The sequence below is a fragment of the Zophobas morio genome, unplaced genomic scaffold, assembly GCF_036711695.1.
Source record: "Zophobas morio isolate AGI-343-1 ecotype UQ-CSIRO unplaced genomic scaffold, CSIRO_AGI_Zmor_V1 ptg000030l, whole genome shotgun sequence".
Classification (NCBI taxonomy): Eukaryota; Metazoa; Arthropoda; class Insecta; order Coleoptera; family Tenebrionidae; genus Zophobas; species Zophobas morio.
Window position 1 is genome coordinate 293286 of NW_026972135.1, and position 24136 is coordinate 317421.

General features: G+C 29.7%; 1 protein-coding gene across 10 annotated transcripts in view; it reads left to right on the top strand.

Moving 5' to 3' along the window:
• The window catches only part of LOC135138762 (LIM domain and actin-binding protein 1), a 74566-nt gene that overhangs the window by 38456 nt on the left and 11974 nt on the right, over positions 1-24136 (top strand). For 4 of the 10 annotated variants that reach the window (XM_064068766.1, XM_064068773.1, XM_064068765.1 and 1 more), the window contains exons 2-14: positions 1077-1184; positions 1310-1648; positions 1969-2559; positions 8069-8194; positions 8272-8328; positions 8413-8487; positions 8556-8639; positions 8735-8806; positions 14058-14150; positions 14200-14330; positions 14497-14591; positions 14673-14744; positions 20162-20321. In XM_064068766.1, coding sequence (XP_063924836.1) covers positions 1077-1184; positions 1310-1648; positions 1969-2559; positions 8069-8194; positions 8272-8328; positions 8413-8487; positions 8556-8639; positions 8735-8806; positions 14058-14150; positions 14200-14330; positions 14497-14591; positions 14673-14744; positions 20162-20321 — 2003 coding nt within the window. The remainder of the gene's footprint in view (positions 1-1076; positions 1185-1309; positions 1649-1968; positions 2560-8068; positions 8195-8271; positions 8329-8412; positions 8488-8555; positions 8640-8734; positions 8807-14057; positions 14151-14199; positions 14331-14496; positions 14592-14672; positions 14745-20161; positions 20322-24136) is intronic. The other 6 variants (XM_064068767.1, XM_064068768.1, XM_064068769.1 and 3 more) reach the window with 6 other exon arrangements.

Consider the following 24136-nt stretch of genomic DNA (forward strand, 5'->3'; position numbering starts at 1 on the left):
ATTTTTCAATTTGCCGATTTTTTGGTTTGAAATTTTTCAAATTTTGATTCTGCGCTTTTGGGCTATTTCGATTTTTTGACTCTTCGATTTCTCAATCGGTTCATGTTTTGATTTCTCGATGTTTCAATGTTGCAATTTCCCAATTTTTCGTCATGTCAGTTTTGAATTTTTTTTAGATTTTTCGATTTTAATTTTTCGATTTTTCTGATTTTTCGGATTTACGTTTTTTTGATGTTTTCATTTCTCCATTTTTAGATTTTTTAACATTTAAATTTTTTGAATTTTCTATTTCCCGACATATCGGAGCCTAGGTTTTTAAAATTTCTCGACTTTCAGATTTATAGTTTTTCGATTTTAGCAGTTTTAGATTTGTCAAGTTTTCAACATTTCAATTTAAGGAATTTTTCAGTTTCTAGGTTTTTCAACTTTTCGATTTTTCGATTTTTCGACTTTTAGACTTTTCGATTATTCGATTTTTCAACTTCTCCATATTTCGAATAGCATTTTTATCGTTGGTTATCTTGGTAAAAAAATAGAGGGTGGGTGGGCGGGGCTAGTACCTGCTAAGATAAGACTGATTTTGGCAAATGAGATATCTTCTAATATATTATTATTTTTTAGTATATTTCGTTTGTTCTTACTTGTATGGACCACGTCTTCTTGGGGCTGCGGGAGTGCGGAGTGTTATTTACGCCACTGATTTTTACTTTATAGAGGTTATTAAAAAAACAAACAAAAAACTAAATCAAATTTTATGATTTTTCAAAAAAGCTGGTTTTGCTAGATTACACTTCAGGCGCGAGGGAGGTTCTATCGTAACAACCTTCGACCAATTTTTTTTAACGAAAAGGGTTCAGTGAATTTCAATTAGTTTAAAAAATTTAGTGAAGTTAATTTAACTTTGATATTAAAGGAAATTCTTAGGTCGAAAACATCACTCTGTGGGTTGTGTAATATATACTTTTTGATGTTTCGATTTGTCCATTTTCCGATTCTTCAGTTCAATTTTTTTTTTAAATCGTTCAAAAATAACTCAAACCATTAACACCCTCATTTAAGTTTCTTTTCTTTTCCAGATGGCCGAAACCGTGAAGAAATCTCGAATCGTAAGTGAGCCCGACGATAACCTAGAAGAAGCGTTGATGGAAGAATTTAACCTCCGGCTAAAAAACTGCATGAGCCAAGTGTGTGCTTTTCTCAATTCAGCCCCCGGTCTTCCGGAAAGATCGCCCCCGTGTCGATTTTTTCGGAACGACTCCCCTCTCCCTACTCTAACCGCGTGCCGTGTGGTACTAACCTGCGTTTTCAGGACGACCTCCAGAACCCCGACGACGCACGAATCGTGTCGAGAACCACCGAAGACTTCATCCGAGCTGAACAGGAGCACTACTACGAAGAGCCGGTCGAGACGAACGGCATCCAGAAACAAAACGGCTATCATCGGGACGAGGATAGCATCTATGAAAATGTTGGACACCAAACAAATAAGACTGATGAAAAAACGGACCAATACATCGACATGACGCTGACGTGTCCGCAGAAAGAGGACGAACCGTCGAGCGTTTACGAGGACATTGAGGAAGACAGGACGAACGGGCCCGATCTGACGTTGACGGATCTGTGCGAATCGAGGGAGGCGGATAGTGAGGTTTGTAGGTTTTGGCGCGAAATCGCCAAAGAAGTTCAAATCTTTAACGAGTTTTCAAAATTCGGTTCGTAAAAGTTAAAATTTTATCATTAATGTGGATACTATTCGAACTAGAGTTCCTAAATAATGTTTACATAGAGTCAGGCAAATAGCCAATGTTTAATTTTAAACGAAAAAAAATATATTTATTAATGTCACAATTTTCTCAACAACTTTATCGATGAGATGCAGAAAATCTTTTTTCTAAATTTACACAACCGCAGTTACTAAAGCGCCGACTAGACTTAAAATAAGCACACAAATCGTCAAAATGCCACCAGGTGAAATCCGCAAAAGACAGAATGTTGTTATCGACGGACGTCGGCTCCTGTCTCCTCTTCACACAAACAGTGACGTCACCTATGCTCACCCCCTCCGAGGAGAACATCGACTTCTTGAAAGGTTTTCGGAGAGAATCCAACGGCGAGAGCGAACCAGTGACGGACATAGACGAAGTAAAGCCGAAAGAGTCGGAATGGGTGATCGTGGATAAAGAAGAGAACTCGGAAGAGAACGAAAACGGGAGCGAGAACGTGTACGAGAACTCGGAGTTCTTGAAGCAACACAAAGACGGAATAATTTACGAGAATCTTAAAGACGTACAAGAGACAATTTATGAGAATTTGAAAGATCTGGGTGAGACGAAGGAGAAGGAGGGTGACGAGGTGATATACCAGAACGTGGGCGAGTTGCGGGAGGAGGACGAGGTGCAAGAGGAAGTGAGTGAAGGACTCGAGACGAAGGAGGACGAAGTGGACAAAGTGGAGGAGTGCGAGAATGTCGACGAGAGTGATAAGGTTGCGGATGAGGTTTATGAAGAGACGAAAGGCGTGGATATTTTGAAGCAGATTAACAAGTTTGAGAGCGAAGAGGTAAGAAGGGAAGGGAGAACGGAAGTGGGCAGTAAGTGGCTGTTTGGTGTTTTCTCTGCATGGTTGTTAATTCCTTGCTATGATTAAATTTTCACTTTTGAAAATGTAGGTCCGGCTGGACTTGACCCAGAGGCGGACGAGACAGGGGAATTAAATTAAAAATAAAATCGATCTCCACTAGGTCACAACTTTTCTTTTAATATACTTGAATGTGTTGAAAATGGCAGTGAGTAAGTCATATCTCGCTATCGTTAAAGATGTGGTGGTTGGAGTCGTTATATCAGCAGTCCCTAAAGACCTATTTTGTTCAGTATAATTAGTTGAGAAATTTTCTCATTTCGTTGTGATTGAATTTTCAATTACCTCATTCAACCTTAGAACAAGTACAAAGTCCGTAAAAAATAGTGTGGTGTTTGGTTAACTGGTTTAAGGTTTTGTAAAAAGTTGTTTATTTATTGGCATTCAGTTTTTCGAGTAAATCCGATTACTGAGAAGTAGAGGTGGGCGGGGCTAATTTTAACTTACTTAACTTAAATTTGTTATTGGTCACTGTAAGAGCCGCCTTTTATCTCTCATATCTACCAACCCATCAAAAAAAGTAAATTTTATAGTCGCAACTAATGTAATCTAAACTAAATCTTTCCAACAATTTATTCAAACCTGAGCATTAAGAATGTTTCTTAATTACTCATGTGTGTCTTATAAATCACAGGTTTAACACTGTAACTGTTAGACGGAACAAACAATGAATTCCATTGTGAGGTACCAGGGTATAAACGTCGCTCTTCATCTCTTAACCAATAAAATGATTTATTAAGGCGGATTTTGTACTAGTGGGTGGAGCAGAAATATATATTCTTTAATATCTAAACCTATTTTTTAAAATTTTGTAATGAGTTACTGTGTCACGATGAATTCTCCCACTTGCCAATACAACGTCTGCCTATCATTTCACAGCTAATGTAATCAGCGGTTAAAGTGGTGAAGGGGCAGGTGGGTGGAGCTAATCGTAACTCGTAGTTTAGAGAGTTAAATTAGCCCCGCCTACGTTTTTGTGATTGGTGATTACATTTGCTTTGGGGTGAAAGATTGGATATATATTGGCAAATAAAAAAATTTAAGTCTTAAAAAAATATTCATGAAGTGTTGCTTTTTTAGAGATGACATCTTCATTTAAGATAAGACTTATTTTAAGTGAAGGTGACACAAAACTTTCCTCGCTCTTGAACAGCAGCTGAACAAATCTTGTTTCTTTCAAAAATTATAAAAAAACATGCGATTTTTGTTTTCCTGTAACCTCTATAAAGTAAAAACTAGTGGTATAAATAGGACAGTATGAAATATTGTGGAAAATGCTTTTTGAAAATCGAAAAACTAAAAAATCGAAAATTTCAAAATCAAAATATCCAAGAATTTAAAAATCCAGCAATTAAAATATGTATTGAAAAATTGAGAAATCAGAAAATTTGTAAAAATCAAAGGAAAAGAAATCGCAAAATCCAAAATTCAAAAAATGGAAAAATTCAAGAATCGAAAAACTGAAAAATCGGGAAATCTCAAAACTGAAATGTGGAAAAATTGACAAATGAAAAATTAAGTGTTCGAAATATTGAAAAATTGGAAAATCGAAAAATTTAAAATCCAAAAACTGAAATGTTTGAAAAATTGGCGAACGAAGAATTGACTATTCGAAATATTGAAAATCCGAGAAATTCAAAAATTAAATTGAACTATCGAGAACTAGAAACACCAAAAATTGAGAAATCGAAAATTGGAGAAAATTGAACAATCGAAAAATTGAAACATCGAAATCTCGATTAATCCAGAAATCGAAAAATTGAATATTCGAAAAACTAAAAAATCGTGGATTTTTAAAAATGGAAAAATGTAAAAATGGAAAAATCTGCAAAATCAAAAATTTGAAAAACCGTAACATTTATAGCCGAGAAGTTGAAAAATCGGAAAATCGTGAATTCGAGGAATCTAATATCTAAAAAAATCCGAAAATTAAAATGTTGAAAACTTGATGAATCGAAAAATCCCTAAAAACTTAAATGTTGAAAAATTGGCAAACGAAAAGTTGAATATTCGAAATATCGAGAACTCGAAACATCAAAAGATTGAGAAATCGGAATGTGGAGAAAATTGAACAGTCAAAAAATTGAATTATCGAAATCTCGATAAATCCAGAAATCTAAAAATTGAAAAATCGAAAAACTAAAAAATCGAAAATTTTAAAAATTGAAAAATCTAAAAGTTAAAAAATTTTAAAATCGCTAAATTTATAACCGAGAAGTCGAAAAATTGGAAAAGAGAATCCGAAGAATCTAAATTTAAAAAATCAAAAAACTAAAATGTTGAAAAATTGGAAAATCGAAAAATTGAAAAATCGAGAAGTCGAAAAATTGAAAATCCAAGAAATCGAGAAATTAAAAAATGAAAAATTGAAACATTTAAAATCTAAAAAATCAAAAATACGAAAACTTGAAAAATCGAAAAACTAAAAAATCAAAAATTTTTAAAATGAAAAAATTTAAAAATTGAAAAATCTTAAAATAAAAAAATTGTAAAATTCATAACCGAAAAGTTGAAAAATTGGCGAATCGACAATTCAAAGAATCTAATATTCAAAAAAATCCAAAAATTAAAATGTCGAAAAATTGAAAAATCCCAAAACTGAAAAATTGGAAAATCGAAAAATTGAAAAGTCGTAAATCGAAATATTGAAAATCCGAGAAATCGAAAAATTAAAAAATGAAAAATTGAAAAATCGAAAAACTAAAAAATCAAAAAATTGTAAAACCGTAAAATTTATAACAGAAAAGTTGAAAAATTGGAGAATCGAGAATTCAAAGAATCTAATATTAAAAAAATCCAAAAATTAAAATATCGAAAAATTGAAAAATCCCAAAACTGAAATGTTGAAAAATTGGAAAATCTAAAAATTCAAAAATCCAAAAACTGAAATGTTTGAAAAATTGGCAAACGAAGAATTGACTATTCGAAATATTGAAAATTCGAGAAATTCAAAAATTAAATTGAAATATCGAGAACTCGAAACACCAAAAATTGAGAAATCGAAAATTGGAGAAAATTGAACAATCGAAAAATTGAAACATCGAAATCTCGATTAATCCAGAAATCGGAAATTGAACAATCGAAAAACTAAAAAAATTGTAAACTTTTAAAAATGGAAAAATCGAAAAATCTGCAAAATCAAAAATTTGAAAAACCGTAACATTTATAACCGAGAAGTTGAAAAATTGGAAAATCGGGAATTCGAAGAATCTAATATCTAAAAAAATCCAAACATTAAAATGTTGAAAAATTGATGAATCCAAAAATCCCAAAAATTTAAATGTTGAAAAATTGGCAAACGAAAAATTGAATATTCGAAATATCGAGAACTCGAAACATCAACAGATTGAGAAATCTAAATGTGGAGAAAATTGAACAGTCGAAAAATTGAGTTATCGAAAAACTAAAAAATCGAAAATTTTAAAAATTGAAAAAGCCAAGAATCGTAAAACCGTTCAATTTATAACCGAGAAATCGAAAAATTGGAAAGGAGAATCCGAAGAATCGAAAAACTGATGAATCGAAAAATTGAAAAGTCGAAAACTCGAAATATTGAAAACCCAGGAAATCGGAAAATTAACACATTGAAAAATTGAAAAATATAAAATCTAACAAATCGATAAACAGAAAAATTGAGTAATCGAAAAACTAAAAAAATCGAAAAATTCAAGAATCGAAAAACTGAAAAATCGGGAAATCTCAAAACTAAAATGTAGAAAAATTGACAAGTGAAAAATTGAATGTTCGAAAAATGGAAAAATTTAAAAATTGAAAAATCTAAAAATCAAAAAATTTTAAAACCGTTAAATTCATAACCGAGAAATCGAAAAATTGGAAAAGAGAATGCGAAGAATCTAAAATTTAAAAAATCAAAAAATTAAAATATCGAAAAATTGATGAATCGAAAAATTGAAAAATCCCAAAACTGCAATGTTGAAAAATTGGGAAATCGAAAAATTGAAAAGTCGAGAAGTCGAAATATTGAAAACCCAAGAAACCGAAAAATTGAAAAATTTAAAATCTAAAAAATCGATAAACCGAAAAATTTAGAAATAGAAAAACTAAAAAATCGAAAATCTTAAAAATGGAAAAATTTTAAAATTGAAAAATCTAAAAATCAAAAAATTGTAAAATCGTAAAATTTAAAACCGAGAAGTTGAAAAATTGGAAAATCGAAAAATTGGAAAGTCGAGAAGTCGAAAAATTGAAAACCCGAGAAATCGACAAATTAAAAAATTAAACATTGAAAAATCTAAAAACCGAGAAGTCGAAAGATCAGAAGATCGAGTAAATGAAACATCAAAAATTTAAAAATCAAAGATATGTAAAATCGAGCAATCGAAAAATCTAATATTTAAAAAATCAAAAAAATCATTAAAATGTCGAAAAGTTGATAAACCCAAAAATTGAAAAATCGGGAATTCGAAACATCAGGAAATCGAAAAATTAATTGAAAAATCGAAAAATCTGAAATTAAAAATTTGAAATTCCCAAGACTGACGTATCGAAAAATTGAAGAATTAAAAACGGAAACATCCTGAAACTGAAGTAACAAAAAATTGAGAAATCGAAAAATCTAAGGAAAATTGAAGAATAGAAAATGTGAAAGATCAAAGAATCGAGGAAGAAAAATCCAAAATTTAAAAAATCGAGAAATTGAGACGTCGAGAAACAAATTTCGAAATGTCAAGAAATCGAGAAATGGGAAAATAAAAAAATCTAAAAGTTGAGAAACTGAAAAAATGAAAAATACCAAAACTGAAGTTTTGAAAAATTGAAAAATCGAAGAATTGAAACACTGAAAATCGAGAAATCGAAACATTGAAATGTCGAGAAATCGAGAAGGCGAAAAGTACAAAATTCGAAAAATTGTTAAAATTTGATTTTTTTTCAAAAATATCAAATATCAAAATTCAATACGGATTCATAAATCACAAGTTGAGGACTTTGCTCATCCTCAGGAAGTAAAAACTCACCGTCAGCTCCACCCACCCTCGGTTTCTCTATTTCAATGACCTTTACGAGTTGATTATTTTTATTTAAGGAGATTTTTTTGTATTCAATTAATTGTTAAACAAGCTGTCTTGTAACCATTAAATAGATTCCAAACGAGATACTGGAAGAGAAAACATTAAAAAAAAACATATTGTCGATGATGCTCCTCCCACCGCACGAGTTTCATCGTAATAAATCATTTTATCAGCTCTGCGATGACGGGCGATTTTTTACACTTGTGCTTTATGGATTCTTTTGGTCTTAAATCTGAAATTTTTTGTGAAGTTAACCTGTCTAACTAAAAAGAAAAAAAGAAAAATTAAATTATTAAGTTTCACACAACACGATGTTTTAAAAATTTTAATCTTGCTCTTGTCCGCCCCTGGAACCCCTTTTATTTCTGCCATATTTACTAGTCTTATTATTTTGCATCTAGAGCACCCAAGTGACTGAATCCTATGTAGAAACCACAACTATCGAATCCCACTCGTCAGACAATAAAGGACTGAAAAAGAAAAAATCGAAAAAGTCTCGAAAAGAAGAAAAAGAAAACATCTCAGTTGTAAGTCCGTGTGCATTGTGCCCCCTTTCCCCTTCGGCTTTTAGTTAGTTTTTTTTTCTCAATTAATTGTTTTTTAGAACGGAACTAACACTCATAACGAGGACTCTTTCTATAACGTAAACGTGAAAAACCTGGTAAGCCTTGCCAAATTATTTTTTAGTTGCAATTTAGCTTTCCTAGCATGACCGGCCTTAATTTTTTGTTTTGTCCGCAATCAGTGTAGGAGTTTCGGCGATTTAACTAAAATCGAAGACGACAAAGTTTCACTAAAACGCAACCGTAGCGATCGAACGGTAAGAGCTGCTGTTTGTCGACAGTGTCTTTGTGCATGTGTTTCTCATTGTGTTGTTTTGTCGAATAGCGTACTAAATCTTTGTCCGATGCTATGATCGCCTCTAACAAACTCATTGAGAACGTCTTCTCCGGAGTCTCTGTGCGAGCATTGGTAAGAGCTTTTAGTGCCTTGTCCATAGCGAGGCGACTAACTCGTAGTTTTTTGCATGTGTTGTTGTTGTTCTTGCATGGTGCACTAACCCATAGAGAGAAAAGTTTCGCTCGAACGTTGGAGATTGTAGATTGGGAAAGAGTGTTGATTGTAAGAGCGTAGATGCGGTAAGTCGAATCGCAATAGACAGTTTTAATTTTGACCATTAATGCTACAAGCTTGCTCCTTTCGCTTTCTGACTGTTCCGATGTGATTATCTCCCGAATAAATACTGCTATCTTGGCTAAATAACGTCTGTTCGTCGTTTATGTTTGTGCTTGTTCAACTGCGACTTGAGTTATTTATTTCGAATTCTCGTCGGAGTTGAGACACGTCGAATTAAATTCGCGTTTTGTGATTATGGAGGTTTGTTGGGTCGTCAGACACCCACTGAAGGTTTAGCTTGTGTGAAGTTTAATTGGGCTTAGGGCGGTGGCTGTGAGGACCTTAGTTTGCAAATAATAGCGGAATTTGCATACGATGTGTTTACAATTTCAAGTAAATTCGGAAAAGGACAATTTGTTTCACTGTTTTACATTCCATTAAACAATTTGTCGGTAATTCTTCATCATATGGGGTGTATCGACAAAAATTTACAGTACCGATATAGCAGAAGTGGGAAATGGTTATCGATGTCATACAGACAGTGCGGTTTTTGTTTTTGGAAAAACTCAAAACTCGTTTTTTCCTAACCAATATAGCCGCTAATTATGCGCCAAAACCGTTAAATGATTTATTTTGTCTTTTAGGAAATATTAAATAAAATGCGAATTTATAATACGAGTATTATTTATAATTTTTTGATTGTTTGTACCAAAAGTATGGGAAAAAATTGGTTTTCTAACCTTTATTCTTTGTTTTTAGGAAACGAAGACCCTGTCGCTATTTTCCCTCATTCGGGTTTTTATCAATTAAAATTAAAATTTGGCCAACATGACTGCAACACAGTATATGTTGGCCAAAGGCAGAAACATTTTCCACTCTATTTTTTCAAAATTCTTGAAATTTATAAAGCTGTTAGAGATCCTGAACTAATTTGTGTGAATGAACAAACTAGTTTCAATATCCCTTTCCTTTCTTCCCTGCTATCTATTTCTTAAATATTTCCAGGCTACTGTTCTCCCCCGGTTTTATTTTTTCTCTTTCTGTACTTTATTTGTAGAACACTCGATAGATGGCGCTTATTACGTTTTTATTTCTAGAGATCTCGATAGGTGGCGCTGATTACCCTTTTATTTCTTTTGTGCTTCATATGTTTAATTCCTTGCACTTCCTAATTAGACCTTGAGGTTGCCACTAACAGAGCTCTCAAGCCTAATTTGTGTTACTAATTATGTAATTTCTAAGTTTTGTATTTCGGGTAAGTGTTATAACTTGTGTTTTTTGCAAGCTAATTTCATATTCATCATTTAGCTCTGATGATGGTACCGGTAGGTACCGAAACATGTTAATCCTCACTTCATAATAAAACTCTAACTTCTATGGCGTCGATTCAATTTTTTCACATATTTTTGGTATAACATATGTAGTTTTTTTTTTTCTTTTTTAATAGAACACCTGTATATTTTTACACATTCTTATTCCAATTTTCTGTGTTGCAATATTTTGTGGAAACATAAACAGTAAAATGCAGAAATAAAACACACTGAAAAAACTGAAATATCGATATTTAAAAATTTTGTTTGTAGCACAACAATGCGTGCACCTGTATTTATATTTATCTCTCCACAAAAAAACGAAAATTTGAATAACGTGGCACCGTTGCATCAGAATTTAAAAAAGAATCTGTGGTTATAAAGGTAAAGAAGAGATCAATCAGAATATGTAAAAATATGCAGGGCGTGCCATTTGATAAAACTGACTTCTGTATTACGCTCTAAAACAGAACACTGTGTAGTTCAAAATAATTTTAGTAAGTGTTTCGAGTAATTATAGTAAAATTATACACGACTATACAGGGTGTTATGTTTTCGAGACAGACCACACAACTTATTTTTTTTAATCGAATAGTCGATATATTTGTACATATTGTTTATTATTAGCATCTTTTTAAGCTTTATAGGCATAGTTTATTTTTGAAATTTCAATTCAACGTTGCCACTGAAAACCCTATGTTATTTATATCACAATCTTATCTTTATTTATCTCTCCACACAGTATTGTCACCCAAATTTTAAAAATAACCCTATTGCGATTTTTTTGTGAACCCTTCCATTGCTAAAAATTTCAAGAAAATTAGAATACTGTGGCAACGTTGCATTGGAATTTCGAAAATAAACTATAGTCATAAAGACTAAGAAAGTCTTAATCAGAATATATAGCCTGAATCACTAAGCACGCGTTTCTCGATATCTTATTAATTGTTACTTCAAAATTATTAACTATACAGTGTGTTTCGTTTTTAAGGCGTAATACACAACTTAGTTTTTTTGAATGAAATATATATATTTTCACATATGTATTTTGATTGACCTCTCCTCGGGCTTTAGAGTCACAGTTTATTTTTGAATTTTCTTAGTAATAGAAGGATTCAGAAATAAACGCCTTAAGAATTTTCTATATTTAAAGGTGATAGTTACTGCAATTTTTTACTTTTCTAAGAAACACATATTAAAAGAATGAGAAGAAAAAAAAGGATTCAGGTGTTTATTAGAAAAACTGATATATCGATATTTGAAAATTTATTTTCGATTTGAAAGCTTCAAAAATGACATACTTACAGCAAGTTGTTCTCTTTAAAAAATAATAAAACTAGTTTTTCGCGTTTTAAAAATTATTTAAATTTTTAGTTGTGTCGATTCGCAATTTTGCATTTTTTTAATTTTCCAACTCTTTAAGATTTGTTTTTCAATTTGCTGAGTTTTCGGTTGTTCGATTTTTCAACTGTTGAATTGTTCATTTTTGTATATTTAAATTTTTCGTTTTTTCAATTTTTTAGTTTTCTCGATTTCTAATTCATCATTTTTTTCAACTTTTCAACTTTTGAATTTTCAAGTTTACCGGAACAACCTGAAAAAAATCGTGTTTGCGCAGGAATGCAGTGTACGAGAGCGCTTCAGGGAAAATAATTCAAATTTCCCTAGTTTACGCTTTTTAAAAATTTCAGTTTAAAAACTTTGCTTTTTGTAGAAAAAATTGAAAAATTGAAAACTCGAAAAAATAAAGATCGAGAAATAAAAAATTGGAAGACTGAAAAATCGAGAAGTTATAAAATCGAAAAATTGGAAAATCGACAAATCGAAAGATCAAGAATTTAAAATTTAGAAATTAAAACAACTGAAAAATAGAAATATCGAGGAATTGAAAAATCGAGAAATCGAAAAATTGAAAAATTAAACTACCGAAAAACTAATATATTGAAAAATCGAGGAATCGGAACATTGAAAAATTGAAAATTTTGAAATTTAAAAATCGAAAAATTGGAGAATTGAAACATTGAAAAATCCCAAAACTAAAAATCGAAAAATGAAAAATCGAAGAAAATTGAGAATTCGAAAAATTGAAAAGTCAGTAAATTGAAAAGCCGAAAAATAGAAAACCACAAATCTAAAAATTGATAAACTGAAAAGCCGAAAATCCAAAAATTCGATTAGGTAATTGAAAATTTTAAAGATCGAAAATTGAAGACTTAAAAATCGAGAAAATGAAAAGAACTTGTTTTTTTTTTAATGAAACACCTAAGTTTTTAGCAATAGAAGGGTTCACAGAAAATCGCAGTGGAGTTATTTTTGAAATATCTGTTCCAATATTTTGTGGAGAGATAAATAAAAATACGTGCTTTGATGTAGTGTAAATTAGATTAAATTTTCATGTACGGATTGTTAATAAAAAGTGTTTTAATTATTACAATTTTTAGAAATAGAACATTCCATATTTTATTACTGCATCTTATTCTATTTTTTGTTCTCTTTTTTGTGCTGAGTATTTTCTAAATTTAAAGTTGATCGTTACTGCGATTTTTTACTTTTTTAGCATATTAGAAGAATGAGTTATAAATTACGATCTCAATGAAAATAAATTTTTCGATTTAATAATTTTTAGTTTTTTCTTCCAATTTTAGCTTTTTAAAGTTTCATTTTGTACTTTTTAGTTTTTTCCTTTTTAATATTATATAGTTTAACAATTTTGCAATTTTTCGATTTTGTTGATTGGAATAGTTAAAAAATGGAACGAAAATCTAAAAAATCAGAAAAATTTGAAAAAACAAAAAAAGAAAAATTGCAAAATGGGAAAAGTGGGAAATAGGGAACTCCATTTAAAGATCAAAGAAATCGAGAAACTTAAAAATCGAAAAAAGTAATAAATCGAAAAATTGGAAAGAAGAAAAACCAATCGAATCGAAAAATTATAAAATCATCAAAATAGTAAAGTCGAAAAATTGTAACATTGCCAGATTGAAAATTTGAATAATTAATAAATCTCGAGAAATTCAAAAATTAAAAATTAAAAATCGAAAAATTAAAACTCGAAAAATTGAAAAATCTATGGAAAGTAATGCTATGTACTACATCTGTATTTAAAATGAAAACTAAAAAAGCTGCAAATCAAAAATTGAGCAAACGAAAAATTGAAAAATCATAAAACTAAAAATTCTAAAATTGAAAAAACGAAAAACTAAAAAATCTAAAAATTGTAAAGTCGGAACACTGAAAAATTGAAGACATGAAAAATTGGAAAATCGTAAAATTGAAAAATTTAAAATTGAAAACTCGTGAAACTGCAAATCTAAAATTGCAAAATCTAAAAATTGAAAAATCGCAAAATTGAAAAATTTAAAATTGAAAACTCGTGAAACTGCAGATCTAAAATTGCAAAATCTAAAAATTGAAAAAGTGGGAAAATTGAAAAACCGAAAAATTTAAACGTTAAAAACTCGAAAAATGACAGTTCGAAAACTGGAGATAAAAAAAAATAAAATTGAAGAAGTTTAATTGTAAAAAACATCCGCAGTAACCGTAATATTCACTGACTAAAAGAAATCTCGGTATTAAAATATGTCGACTCTCTCTTCCAAATTTGTGAGTCAAATAATGTAAAATAAGAAATTACAACTATCCGATTTAAATAACGCAGCCGCGTTCAGGCACTTAAAAATAACAATTATACCGCTAAGGAGTACATCTGACTCACCTTCAATTAAAATAGACCACTATAAACAACTGCCCACATCTCCACCAATTTTAAACGTTTCCAACCCAAAGCGATTTTCATTAAATTTTGAACGTTTAATAACGCAGCGATCGATACAAAGCAAACACAAGCTAAACGCTCCGAACACGCCATAATCAAAACAAAATCCCAAGAAAAAAAAATTGAAATTGTCTATCTCGTCACTGCTTGCATTTCCACCACTTCTCTCACTCCAGCCCTATTTTCCAGAAATCAAGTTTCAACAAATTCGACGCCTTACAAAAGAAGAACGTCCTCCACATCCGCTCCTCGGATTCGTCGAAAGCACAAGAAAAATTCAATGTAAGCCCTCGCAATCTCAATTCAATTTTTATTTATCCTTGTGTCTCAGGGCGCCCAAGTCGACACCTCCAACTGCCGGTCGTGCGGCAAAGCCGTTTTCCAAATGGAGCAGATCAAGGCTGAGAAGGCCGTCTGGCACAAGAACTGCTTCCGATGCACCGAATGCAGTAAACAATTGAAGTGTGTACCACCAAACGCTGAATAGAGAGTCGGCAGTCGCGACGTTTCGCCGCATCGAGCGATTATGACCCTTTTGCACTGGCTACATGCGTGAGGGTCATTTTCGGTCGGACTGTCGCCTCTTGCACCCTCTCTGTTCGATTAGTGCTCATTTTGTCGGTTGCAGCGTCGACACATATCAAAGCAATGAGGGAACCTTGTACTGCAAGCCCCATTTCAAAGCCCTCTTCGCCCCGAAGGCCGTCGAAGACGACACTCCTCGTAAGTTGAGAGACGATGTTGCGTGTTTATAGTCAGATCGATCGAATTGTTTTGAAATTGCGAGTGTTTCACTGTTTTCAGGCAAACCTAGAAAGCCGGAGCTGATTATTCGGGAAAGTCAGCCGGTTGAATTGCCACCCGACGTTGTTAGAGGTATCGAGTGTGCTTTGCGAATTTAACCGTAGCTCCATCTGTGTTTTTTTGACGAGAGGGCTGGAATTAGGCCCCTGAGTGCGTGGCTTAAGTTTTAATAACTGGGTTTTCACATGTGTTGTTTCGTTGTTGAAGTTTTGTGGTGTTTAAAATTAAAAAAAAAAGAGTTGGGAAATTTCAGTTATATTGAATGTTTCAGTAGCATACGGTTGTGGGGCAAAAACAATTAAAATTGTCTACTCTGAAAAGAATGTAAATTGATGAATAAATTTGAAGCGAAAGAAACCCCCAAATACGTTTACCGAGTTAAATAACCCGTCAACTTCGAACGTGTGCTTGGAAACACCTTGGCTGTGTAATTATGAATAAATAATTGATTAAATCTAATTATGCATACGGAGAAAAACTGGTCTTAATGCACTACTTACATATATATCGGAAATGTCAAATTATCACCGCAATTTGTTTTATTTAGCACCATCAAATCAATATTTTGGTGCCAAATGTCCGTCTACTTTTTTTGATAACTCCTAAGTTAAAATAAAATATGTATGTAATATTAATTTTCATTTCGAAAATTTTGTGATTTTTTTTGACTCACCCTGTACTAGTATTTCTGAAAAATATGAATGTAATGAATACAGATGCATCATATTTTGTACATTGTAGATTTAACTCATATTATAGCACCAGAAATTATAAAATAATTTTAATTGAAGTTTGTTATAACCTCACTTTTTTAACATATCATGTCAATGCAAATGCATGTTTTAGTCACAAAAGATGATCACTCAGTAACTGCAGGATTTTTTTTTGATCACTCGTTATTTTAATGTTAAAACATTTTCAGTGTTTGTACATAAAGCCCAATAAATTCCGTTTTTTCAAAGATTTTAAAATTTGGTTTTGCGATTTTTGTTTTGTGATAACCTCAAGTAAGTAAAAATCAGTGGCGTAAATTATAATTTCAAACATTCGAAAATTGAAAAACTAAAAAATCGAAAATCGGAGTGTCGAAAACTCGAAAGTTCGAAAATCGGAAAGTAAAAAGGGTGAAAATTCTAAGACTGAAAAATCAAAAATTCGAAAAATTAAAAAGTTGAAAAGTGAAGAACGAAAACATTGAAAAATTGAAAATTCGATAAAATCAAATATTGGAAAAATCTAAAATTCGAAAAATTGATAAATCAACAATCGAAAAAACTAAAACTCGAGAAATTGAAAATACAGTGGTCTATTAATTCCAAAAGTCGAAACTTCCTATAACCTTAAAGGGTTCATGACTTTAGAACAGTAGATTTTACAGATTTCAAAATTGTAAAATGTTATACATTTTTAATTTTTTTCCAAAAATCTGGACGTCTGTGGTAAAGAAAAATCATGAATCACACGTGCAGAAGTATAATTCTGTAAAATTCAATTAACATTTATTAGATCAAATTTTTCAGATGATGTCATCGATTTTTTAGAGGAACGAACAAATATATTTTAATTAAAAAATTGTCATTTTTATGATAACTTTAAAGCGTCTGCAATATTTCAAAAGATCCAAAAACACAACACGGATTCATAAGCTACACGTGTAGGAATGTTTTTTATTCAATTTAAAACCCATTTAATGTGTGCAATTTTAAGGTGACGTCACATCGTTGTTGGGGATGATTAGACAAAGTTTAGTTACCGTTTTACCATTTCATGATATTCCTAATACACATATAAAATTTGACAACAATCAGTCCGATAGTTTCCGACAACAAAAATCGACACAGACGGCGCACAAACAGACATAGGAAATGGAAGAAAAATTGCAATTGAAAAATGGAAAAATCGAAAATCTGTTAAGTTCAAAATTGAAAAAATTAAAATTGAAAACTCGAAAAATTAAAAAATTGAGAAAGTGAAACTTTGAAAAATTTTAGAATTTAAAATAACTAACTTAAAGATTGAGAAATTGAAATATGAAAATGCGAAACATTAATTGCAAAAGTGAAATAAAACAATTGGAACCGAAAAATTGCTAATTAAAAAAGTGGAGCAACAAAAATTACAATATTTAAAAATCAAGAAGTTGAAAAACGAGAAAATCAAAATATTGAAAAAAAGAAAAATAAAAAAATTGAACTCTTCAAATTGAAAAAATTAAAACTGAGAACTTTGATAAATAACAAATAGAAAAATTGAAAAATAAAAAATCTAGCAAGTGAAAATTTGAAAAATTAAAGAATTTAAAACTAGAAACTTGAAAAATTGAGAAAACGAAGTATGAAAATTTTGCAAAATTTAAATAAAATAAATGGAAAACTGGAATCGAAAAACTTCAAATTGAAAAACTGATGCAACAAAAATTACATTTAAAAATTAAAAAAGTGAACATCAAAATATTGAAAAAAAAACGGAAAATTAAAACATCTAAAAATTGAAAACTCTTTAAAATTGAAAAAATAAAAAACTCGAAAAACAACAAATAGAGTAATTGGAAAATGAAAAATCTCCAACGTGAAAAATCAAAAAATTGAAGCAACAAAATATCGAGAAACTAGAAGATCAAAATATTGAAAAACCGGAAAATTAAAATATCTAAAAATTGAAAAGTCTTCAAAATTGAAATAAATGAAACAGAAACTCGAAAAATAGCAAACAGAAAAATTGAAAAATTAAAGAATTTGAAACTGCAAACTTGGAATCCTAAAACGGCAAATTGAAAAGGTGACGCGACAAAATTCCATCATTTAAAAATCAAAAAGTTCAAACAACAAAAAATTGAGAAACTAGAAAATCAAAATACTGGAAAAAACGGAAAACTGAAATGTCTAAAAATCGAAAACTCTTCAAAATTGAAAAAATTAAAACTGAAAACTCGAAAAATAGCAAATAGAAAAATTAAAAACCTATAAAGAGAAAAATCGAAAAATTAAAGAATTTAAAACGAAACTTGGAAAATTAGGAAATCGATGTATGAAAATTTTGCAACATTTAAATAAAACAAATGCAAACTTGGAATCGAAAAACTACAAATAGAAAAAGTGAAGCAACAAAAATGACAACATTTAAAAATCAAAAAATTTAAGCAACAAAAAATTGAGAAATTAGAAAATCAAAATATTGAAACAATAGAAAACTCTTCAAAATTGGAAAAATCAAAACCGAGGACTCGAAAAATAGCAAATAGAAAAATCGAAAAATTAAAAAATTCAAAACTGGAAACTTGAAAAATTGAGAAATCGAATTATGAAAATTTTGCACAATTGAAATAAAGCAAACGCAAACTTGGAATCGAAAAACTACAAATTGGAAAAGTGAAGCAAAAAAATTACAACATATAAAAATAAAAAAATTGAAACAGCAAAAAATCGAGGAACAAGAAAATCAAAATATTGATAAAACGTAAAATTAAAGTTTCTAAAAATTGAAAACTTTCCAAGATTGAAAACATTAAAACTGAAAACTCGAAAAATTGAAAAATTAAAAACGCAGAAAGTGAAAAATAGAAAAATTAAAGAATTTAAAACTGAAAACTTGAAAAACTGAGAAATTGAAGTATGAAAATTTTGCAAAATTGAAATCAAGCAAATGCAAGCTTGGAAACGAAAAACTGCAAATTGAAACGTGAAGCAGCAAAAATTACAATATTTAAAAACAAAAAAATGAAGCAACAAAAAAAATCGAGAAACTAGAAAATCAAAATATTGCAAAAACGGAAAATTAAAATATCTAAAAATTGAAAACTGATCAAAATTTAAAAAATTAAAACTGGAAACTTGGAAAATAGCAAATAGAATAATTGCAAAATTAAAAACCTAGAAAGTGAAAAATCTAAAATTTAAAAAAATTAAAACAGGAAGCTAGAAAAATTGAGAAATCGAAGTATGAAGATTTTGCAAAATTGAAATAAAACAAATGCAAACTTGGGATCGAAACACTGCAAATTGAAAAACTGAAGCAACAAAAATTACAACATTTAAAAATCAAAATGTGGAGAAAACGGAAAATTAAAATATCTAAAAATTAAAAACCCAGAAAGTGAAAAATCGAAAAATTGAAGAATTTAAAACTGGAAACTTGAAAAATTGAGAAATCGAAGTATGAAAATTTTGAAGAACAGAAATTATAATATTTAAAAATTAAAAAATCAAAAATTGTAAAATCTATAAATTGAAGCAACGAAAAATACAAAATCGAGAAACTAGAATATCAAAATATTGGGAACTCGAAACAGTGGAAATTAAAAGAACTGCTATTTTAAAATCAATTAAAGAACACAAAAACACTTGTCAACAAGGGAAACAAAAAAATTCTGAAACATTTGAATTTTTAAAGCACAATTCAAGTGGTTGAAAGTGTAAAAAAATCGCAATAGACAACAGATGACCGATTTTTCATTTTATTGATTCTGGATAATTGACTTCTACAGATGGGAATCTACAAGATAATGACTTTCATTTAAGAAATTCATATTGAAAAATTGATAATTTTTAAGTTGTCTAAAAATCCCCCAAAAAATTAAAGGTTGCAATACATTGCATTAGGGAATCTGTATGTTAAAGAAAATAAATGTCAAGATCAACTCCAAATATTTAAAATATATACATGCTCCAAATTTAATACATTTACTACGCCTAACTTGCCATTAAATTGTGCTTTCACCGTATACCGGTAATTTCATTTGATATGAATTTGCTTTTTCGACGATTTAAAGTTATCGATTTCAAAACGTGCGCCCGTGACATTATTTGAGAGATATCCATTATTCAAATCACTGCTGTTGTACGGCTGTATGTAATTGAATGATTTCAATTTAATTATGAGGTTATTTTCGGAAGGTGCTTCACTGTTGTTGACGTACTACATTAATTCGACTTTGATGTGGTTCAGTGATTGATTTTCAAAAGAAAAAAACGGAAGATACGGGAGAACCACGCTAACGAGGACTAAATTTAAAAACACGTTTTTTCGACTTTTCGCGTGCTACGTACATACATGTTCAGGATGTTTTTAGACAAAGGTAGGCCATGTAAATCTAGTTGAAAGAAGAAATTTATCAATTATCATATTAGGTAAATTTAGTTTGTCCAAAAACATCCAGAACAGTTTATACATCGACACACATTTTTATCAACGAACATCTCATTCCGAGCAATCTTCATCACCGACAATTCTCAGCAATAAATAAAAAACCCACTCGAACAATCGCATTTTATTAATCCCTTTGTTTGCTCTTAATCTTTACGACTAAAATTGACTAATCCACTCCCCGCGATGCCGCTCCACGAAACCGGCGGGGCTTTTTCCAGCTCGCAATCCGTAAAAATCAAATACACCGCCACTATCTCTACTATCAGTTTAAAATTAACACGTCGTGACTAAACCTTCCTCACGATCACCAGACCTCGGCGTCTAACCGTCAAAAATGTCCGCAGCGAGCGACAAGCCCGACCTCGGCCTCGAAGAACTGCACAGCCTTAACGTGAAGGAGCGCTTCCAGGTCTTCGAGCAGCACAGCACAGACATGGGCGAAGACCGAACGCCGTCCGCCGTCAACGTGAAGAGGTCGCCGTCGATCCTGTCAAAACTGGCGAAGTAAGTGCTTGTTTTAATAACCGAAGTAATTTATTGCCGGGCTCAACGTAGATGGCATGCTGTAATAAAAAGTCGGCCTAGAACTTCTCGATATCTTGGATTAAATGATGTGCAGGAATATAATTTAGATTAATAATAATGTGTCCTTGGAAAGGATTTAGCATGTCTAAAGTTGTTAAAAAAAAAAAAACAGAAACGAAAGAAAATGCAACAAAACAATGAAATAAAAACACGCTTATTGAGATATTTTCAGAGGTATTAAGTTTATATGTTCCTTAAATTAATTGAAACAGAGAACAATGCAAGCGACGCCAACACTCCAGAAATTGATTTGTTTTTTACTGCTTTGAATATAGACGGTTTGAGCCAACAAAACATTTAGTAAACAATGGTGTTCATTTTTTGTTGCTTGCGAAATGAATCAGTAAAGTAATGAGTATAAATCTATCAGGATCAAGTTTGTCAACTAATATTTCACCGAGAATAAATATCGTGGACGAAAATGTAAAGTTTCTGTTTGAACGGAAGAAGGTTTTAGATTACGGCCCAAAGTTGTTTTGTGATTAATTAGTGGCTTTAGGCAAATTCAGTACGATTGTCTATAAAGATATATTGATTTTTTTGAAAATCTACTTTCTTTATTTTTGGAGTCAATTGTGTATGAAAAACAAACCGTTGATCACATGCATACACATTAAAAAATTTAAAAATCAAACTGAGAAAGAAAAAATTTGAAAATTCGAAAAGTTAAAAATAGAAATATCGAAGAAAAATGGGGAAATCGAGAAATCGAAAAGCTTTAACAATTGAAAAATTGGAAAACTGAAAAAATAAGAATTTGAGACATCCAAAAGAACTGAAAAATCGAAAAATCTCAAATTTAAAAATTTTGAAGAATTGAAAAATTGAGAAATCGAAACATCAAAAAATCGAAAAAGTAAAAAATCGAGAAACAATTAAAGAATCGAAAAATTAAAAATCCTGAAAACTGACATTGGTAAATTAAGAAATCGAGAAATCGAAAAGTTGGAAAGTCGAAAATAAAAAAAGAAAACGAAAAATTGAAAAATCAAAAACCTAAAAATTTGAAACACTGAAGAATTGAAAAACAGAAAATTCGAAAAATCGGAAATCAAAAAAATCGATTAATGGAAAAATTCGAAAAGTCGAAAGATTGAAAAATCTAAAATTTAAATATTGGAAAATTGAAAAATTGAAAAATTGAAAAATCGAACAAAAAATAGGAGGAATAAAAAACTGGAACAACGAGAAATCGAAAAAGTAAATAATTGAGAAATCGAAACATCAAAAATCTGAAATCTAACATTTAAAATTCGGAAAATTGAATAATTTAAATTTAAAAAAACTGAAGAATTGAAAAATTGACAAATCGAAACTTCAAAAAATCGAATAAATTAAAAAATTATAATTTAAAAATTGAAAAATCGAAAAATCGAAAAAGCAAAAATTCGAAAAGTGGAAAAATAGAAATATCGAGGAAAAATGGGGAAATCGAGAAATCGAAAATCTTTAAAAATTGAAAAATTGGAAAACTGAAAAATTAAGAATTTGAGACATCCAAAAGAACTGAAAAATCGAAAAATCTCAAATTTAAAAATTTTGAAGAATTGAAAAATTGAGAAATCGAAACATCAAAAAATCGAAAAAGTAAAAAATCGAGAAACAATTAAAGAATCGAAAAACAATTAAAGAATCGAAAAATTAAAAATCCTGAAAACTGAAATATTGGTAAATTAAGAAATCGAGAAATCGAAAAGTTGGAAAGTGGAAAATTAAAAAAGAAAACGAAAAATTGAAAAATCAAAAACCTAAAAATTTGAAACACTGAAGAATTGAAAAACAGAAAATTCGAAAAATCGGAAATCAAAAAAATCGATTAATGGAAAAATTCGAAAAGTCGAAAGATTGAAAAATTTAAATATTGGAAAATTGAAAAATTGAAAAATCGAACAAAAAATAGGAGGAATAAAAAACTGGAACAAACGAGAAATCGGAAAAGTAAACAATTGAGAAATCGAAACATCAAAAAAACTGAAATCTAACATTTAAAATTCAGAAAATTGAATAATTTAAATTTTAAAAAACTGAAGAATTGAAAAATTGACAAATCGAAACTTCAAAAGATCGAATAAATTAAAAAATTATAATTTAAAAATTGAAAAATCGAAAAAGCAAAAATTCGAAAAGTTGAAAAATAGAAATATCGAAGAAAAATGGGGAAATCGAAAAGCTTTAAAAATTGAAAAATTGTAAAACTGAAAAATTAAGAATTTGAGACATCCAAAAGAACTGAAAAATCGAAAAATCTCAAATTTAAAAATTTTGAAGAATTGAAAAATTGAGAAATCGAAACATCAAAAAATCGAAAAAGTAAAAAATCGAGAAACAATTAAAGAATCGAAAAATTAAAAATCCTGAAAACTGACATATTGGTAAATTAAGAAATCGAGAAATCGAAAAGTTGGAAAGTCGAAAATAAAAAAAGAAAACGAAAAATTGAAAAATCAAAAACCTAAAAATTTGAAACACTGAAGAATTGAAAAACAGAAAATTCGAAAAATCGGAAATCAAAAAAATCGATTAATGGAAAAATTCGAATAGTCGAAAGATTGAAAAATCTAAAATTTAAATATTGGAAAATTGAAAAATTGAAAAATCGAACAAAAAATAGGAGGAATAAAAAACTGGAACAACGAGAAATCGAAAAAGTAAACAATTGAGAAATCGAAACATCAAAAATCTGAAATCTAACATTTAAAATTCGGAAAATTGAATAATTTAAATTTTAAAAAACTGAAGAATTGAAAAATTGACAAATCGAAACTTCAAAAAATCGAATAAATTAAAAAATTATAATTTAAAAATTGAAAAATCGAAAAAGCAAAAAATCGAAATGTTGAAAAATCTAAAAATATTGAAGAATTAAAATATATATTGAAAAATCTCAAAACTGAAATATTAAAAAATTGAAAAACCTAAGAAACATTGAAAACCTAAAATTTAAAAATCGAAAAAGTTAAAAATCGAAAAACTGAACAAACTAACAAAAATTGAAGAATTAAAAATTTAAAATCCCAAAACTGTAACTTCGGTAAGTTGAGAAAAGTCGGAAAGTCGAAAATATAAAAGTTGAAAAGTCAAACATGTAAAAACTCTAAACATTGAAGAAATGAAAAACTAAAAATTCGAAACTACGGAAACGAAAAAATCGATTAATTCAAAAATTGGAAAATCGAAATGTCGAAAAATCTAGAAATTGAAAAACGAAACATGGAAAATTGAAAAACTGAAACACGCAAACTCGAAAAATTGAAAAATCCAAAATTTAAATATTGGAAAATTGAAAAATCGAAAAAATAAAAAATCGAGAAATCGAAAAAGTCCAAACATTGAAGAATTGAAATATTGAAAAAACCTAAAACTGAAATATCAAAAAATTGAAACATCGAAACATTGAAAATTTGAAACATTGAGAAACAAAATATTACTGAAAGATCAGGAAATTGAAAAGTCGAGAAGTCGACAAATTGGAAAATCGAAATATGTAGTCCTAAATCAAAAATTTTAAAAATTGGAAAATTACGAACCAAGAAGACGAAAAATTGAGACATCGAAACATCAAAATACTGAAATCTAAAATTTATTTTCGGAAAATTGAAAAATAGAAATATCAAAGAACTAAAAAATCGAAAAATCTAAAATTTTAAAAATTGAAAAATTGAGTAGTTGGAAACTTGAAAATATAAAAAATTGAAAAATCCAAAATTTAAATACGTATTGGAAAATTGAAAAAT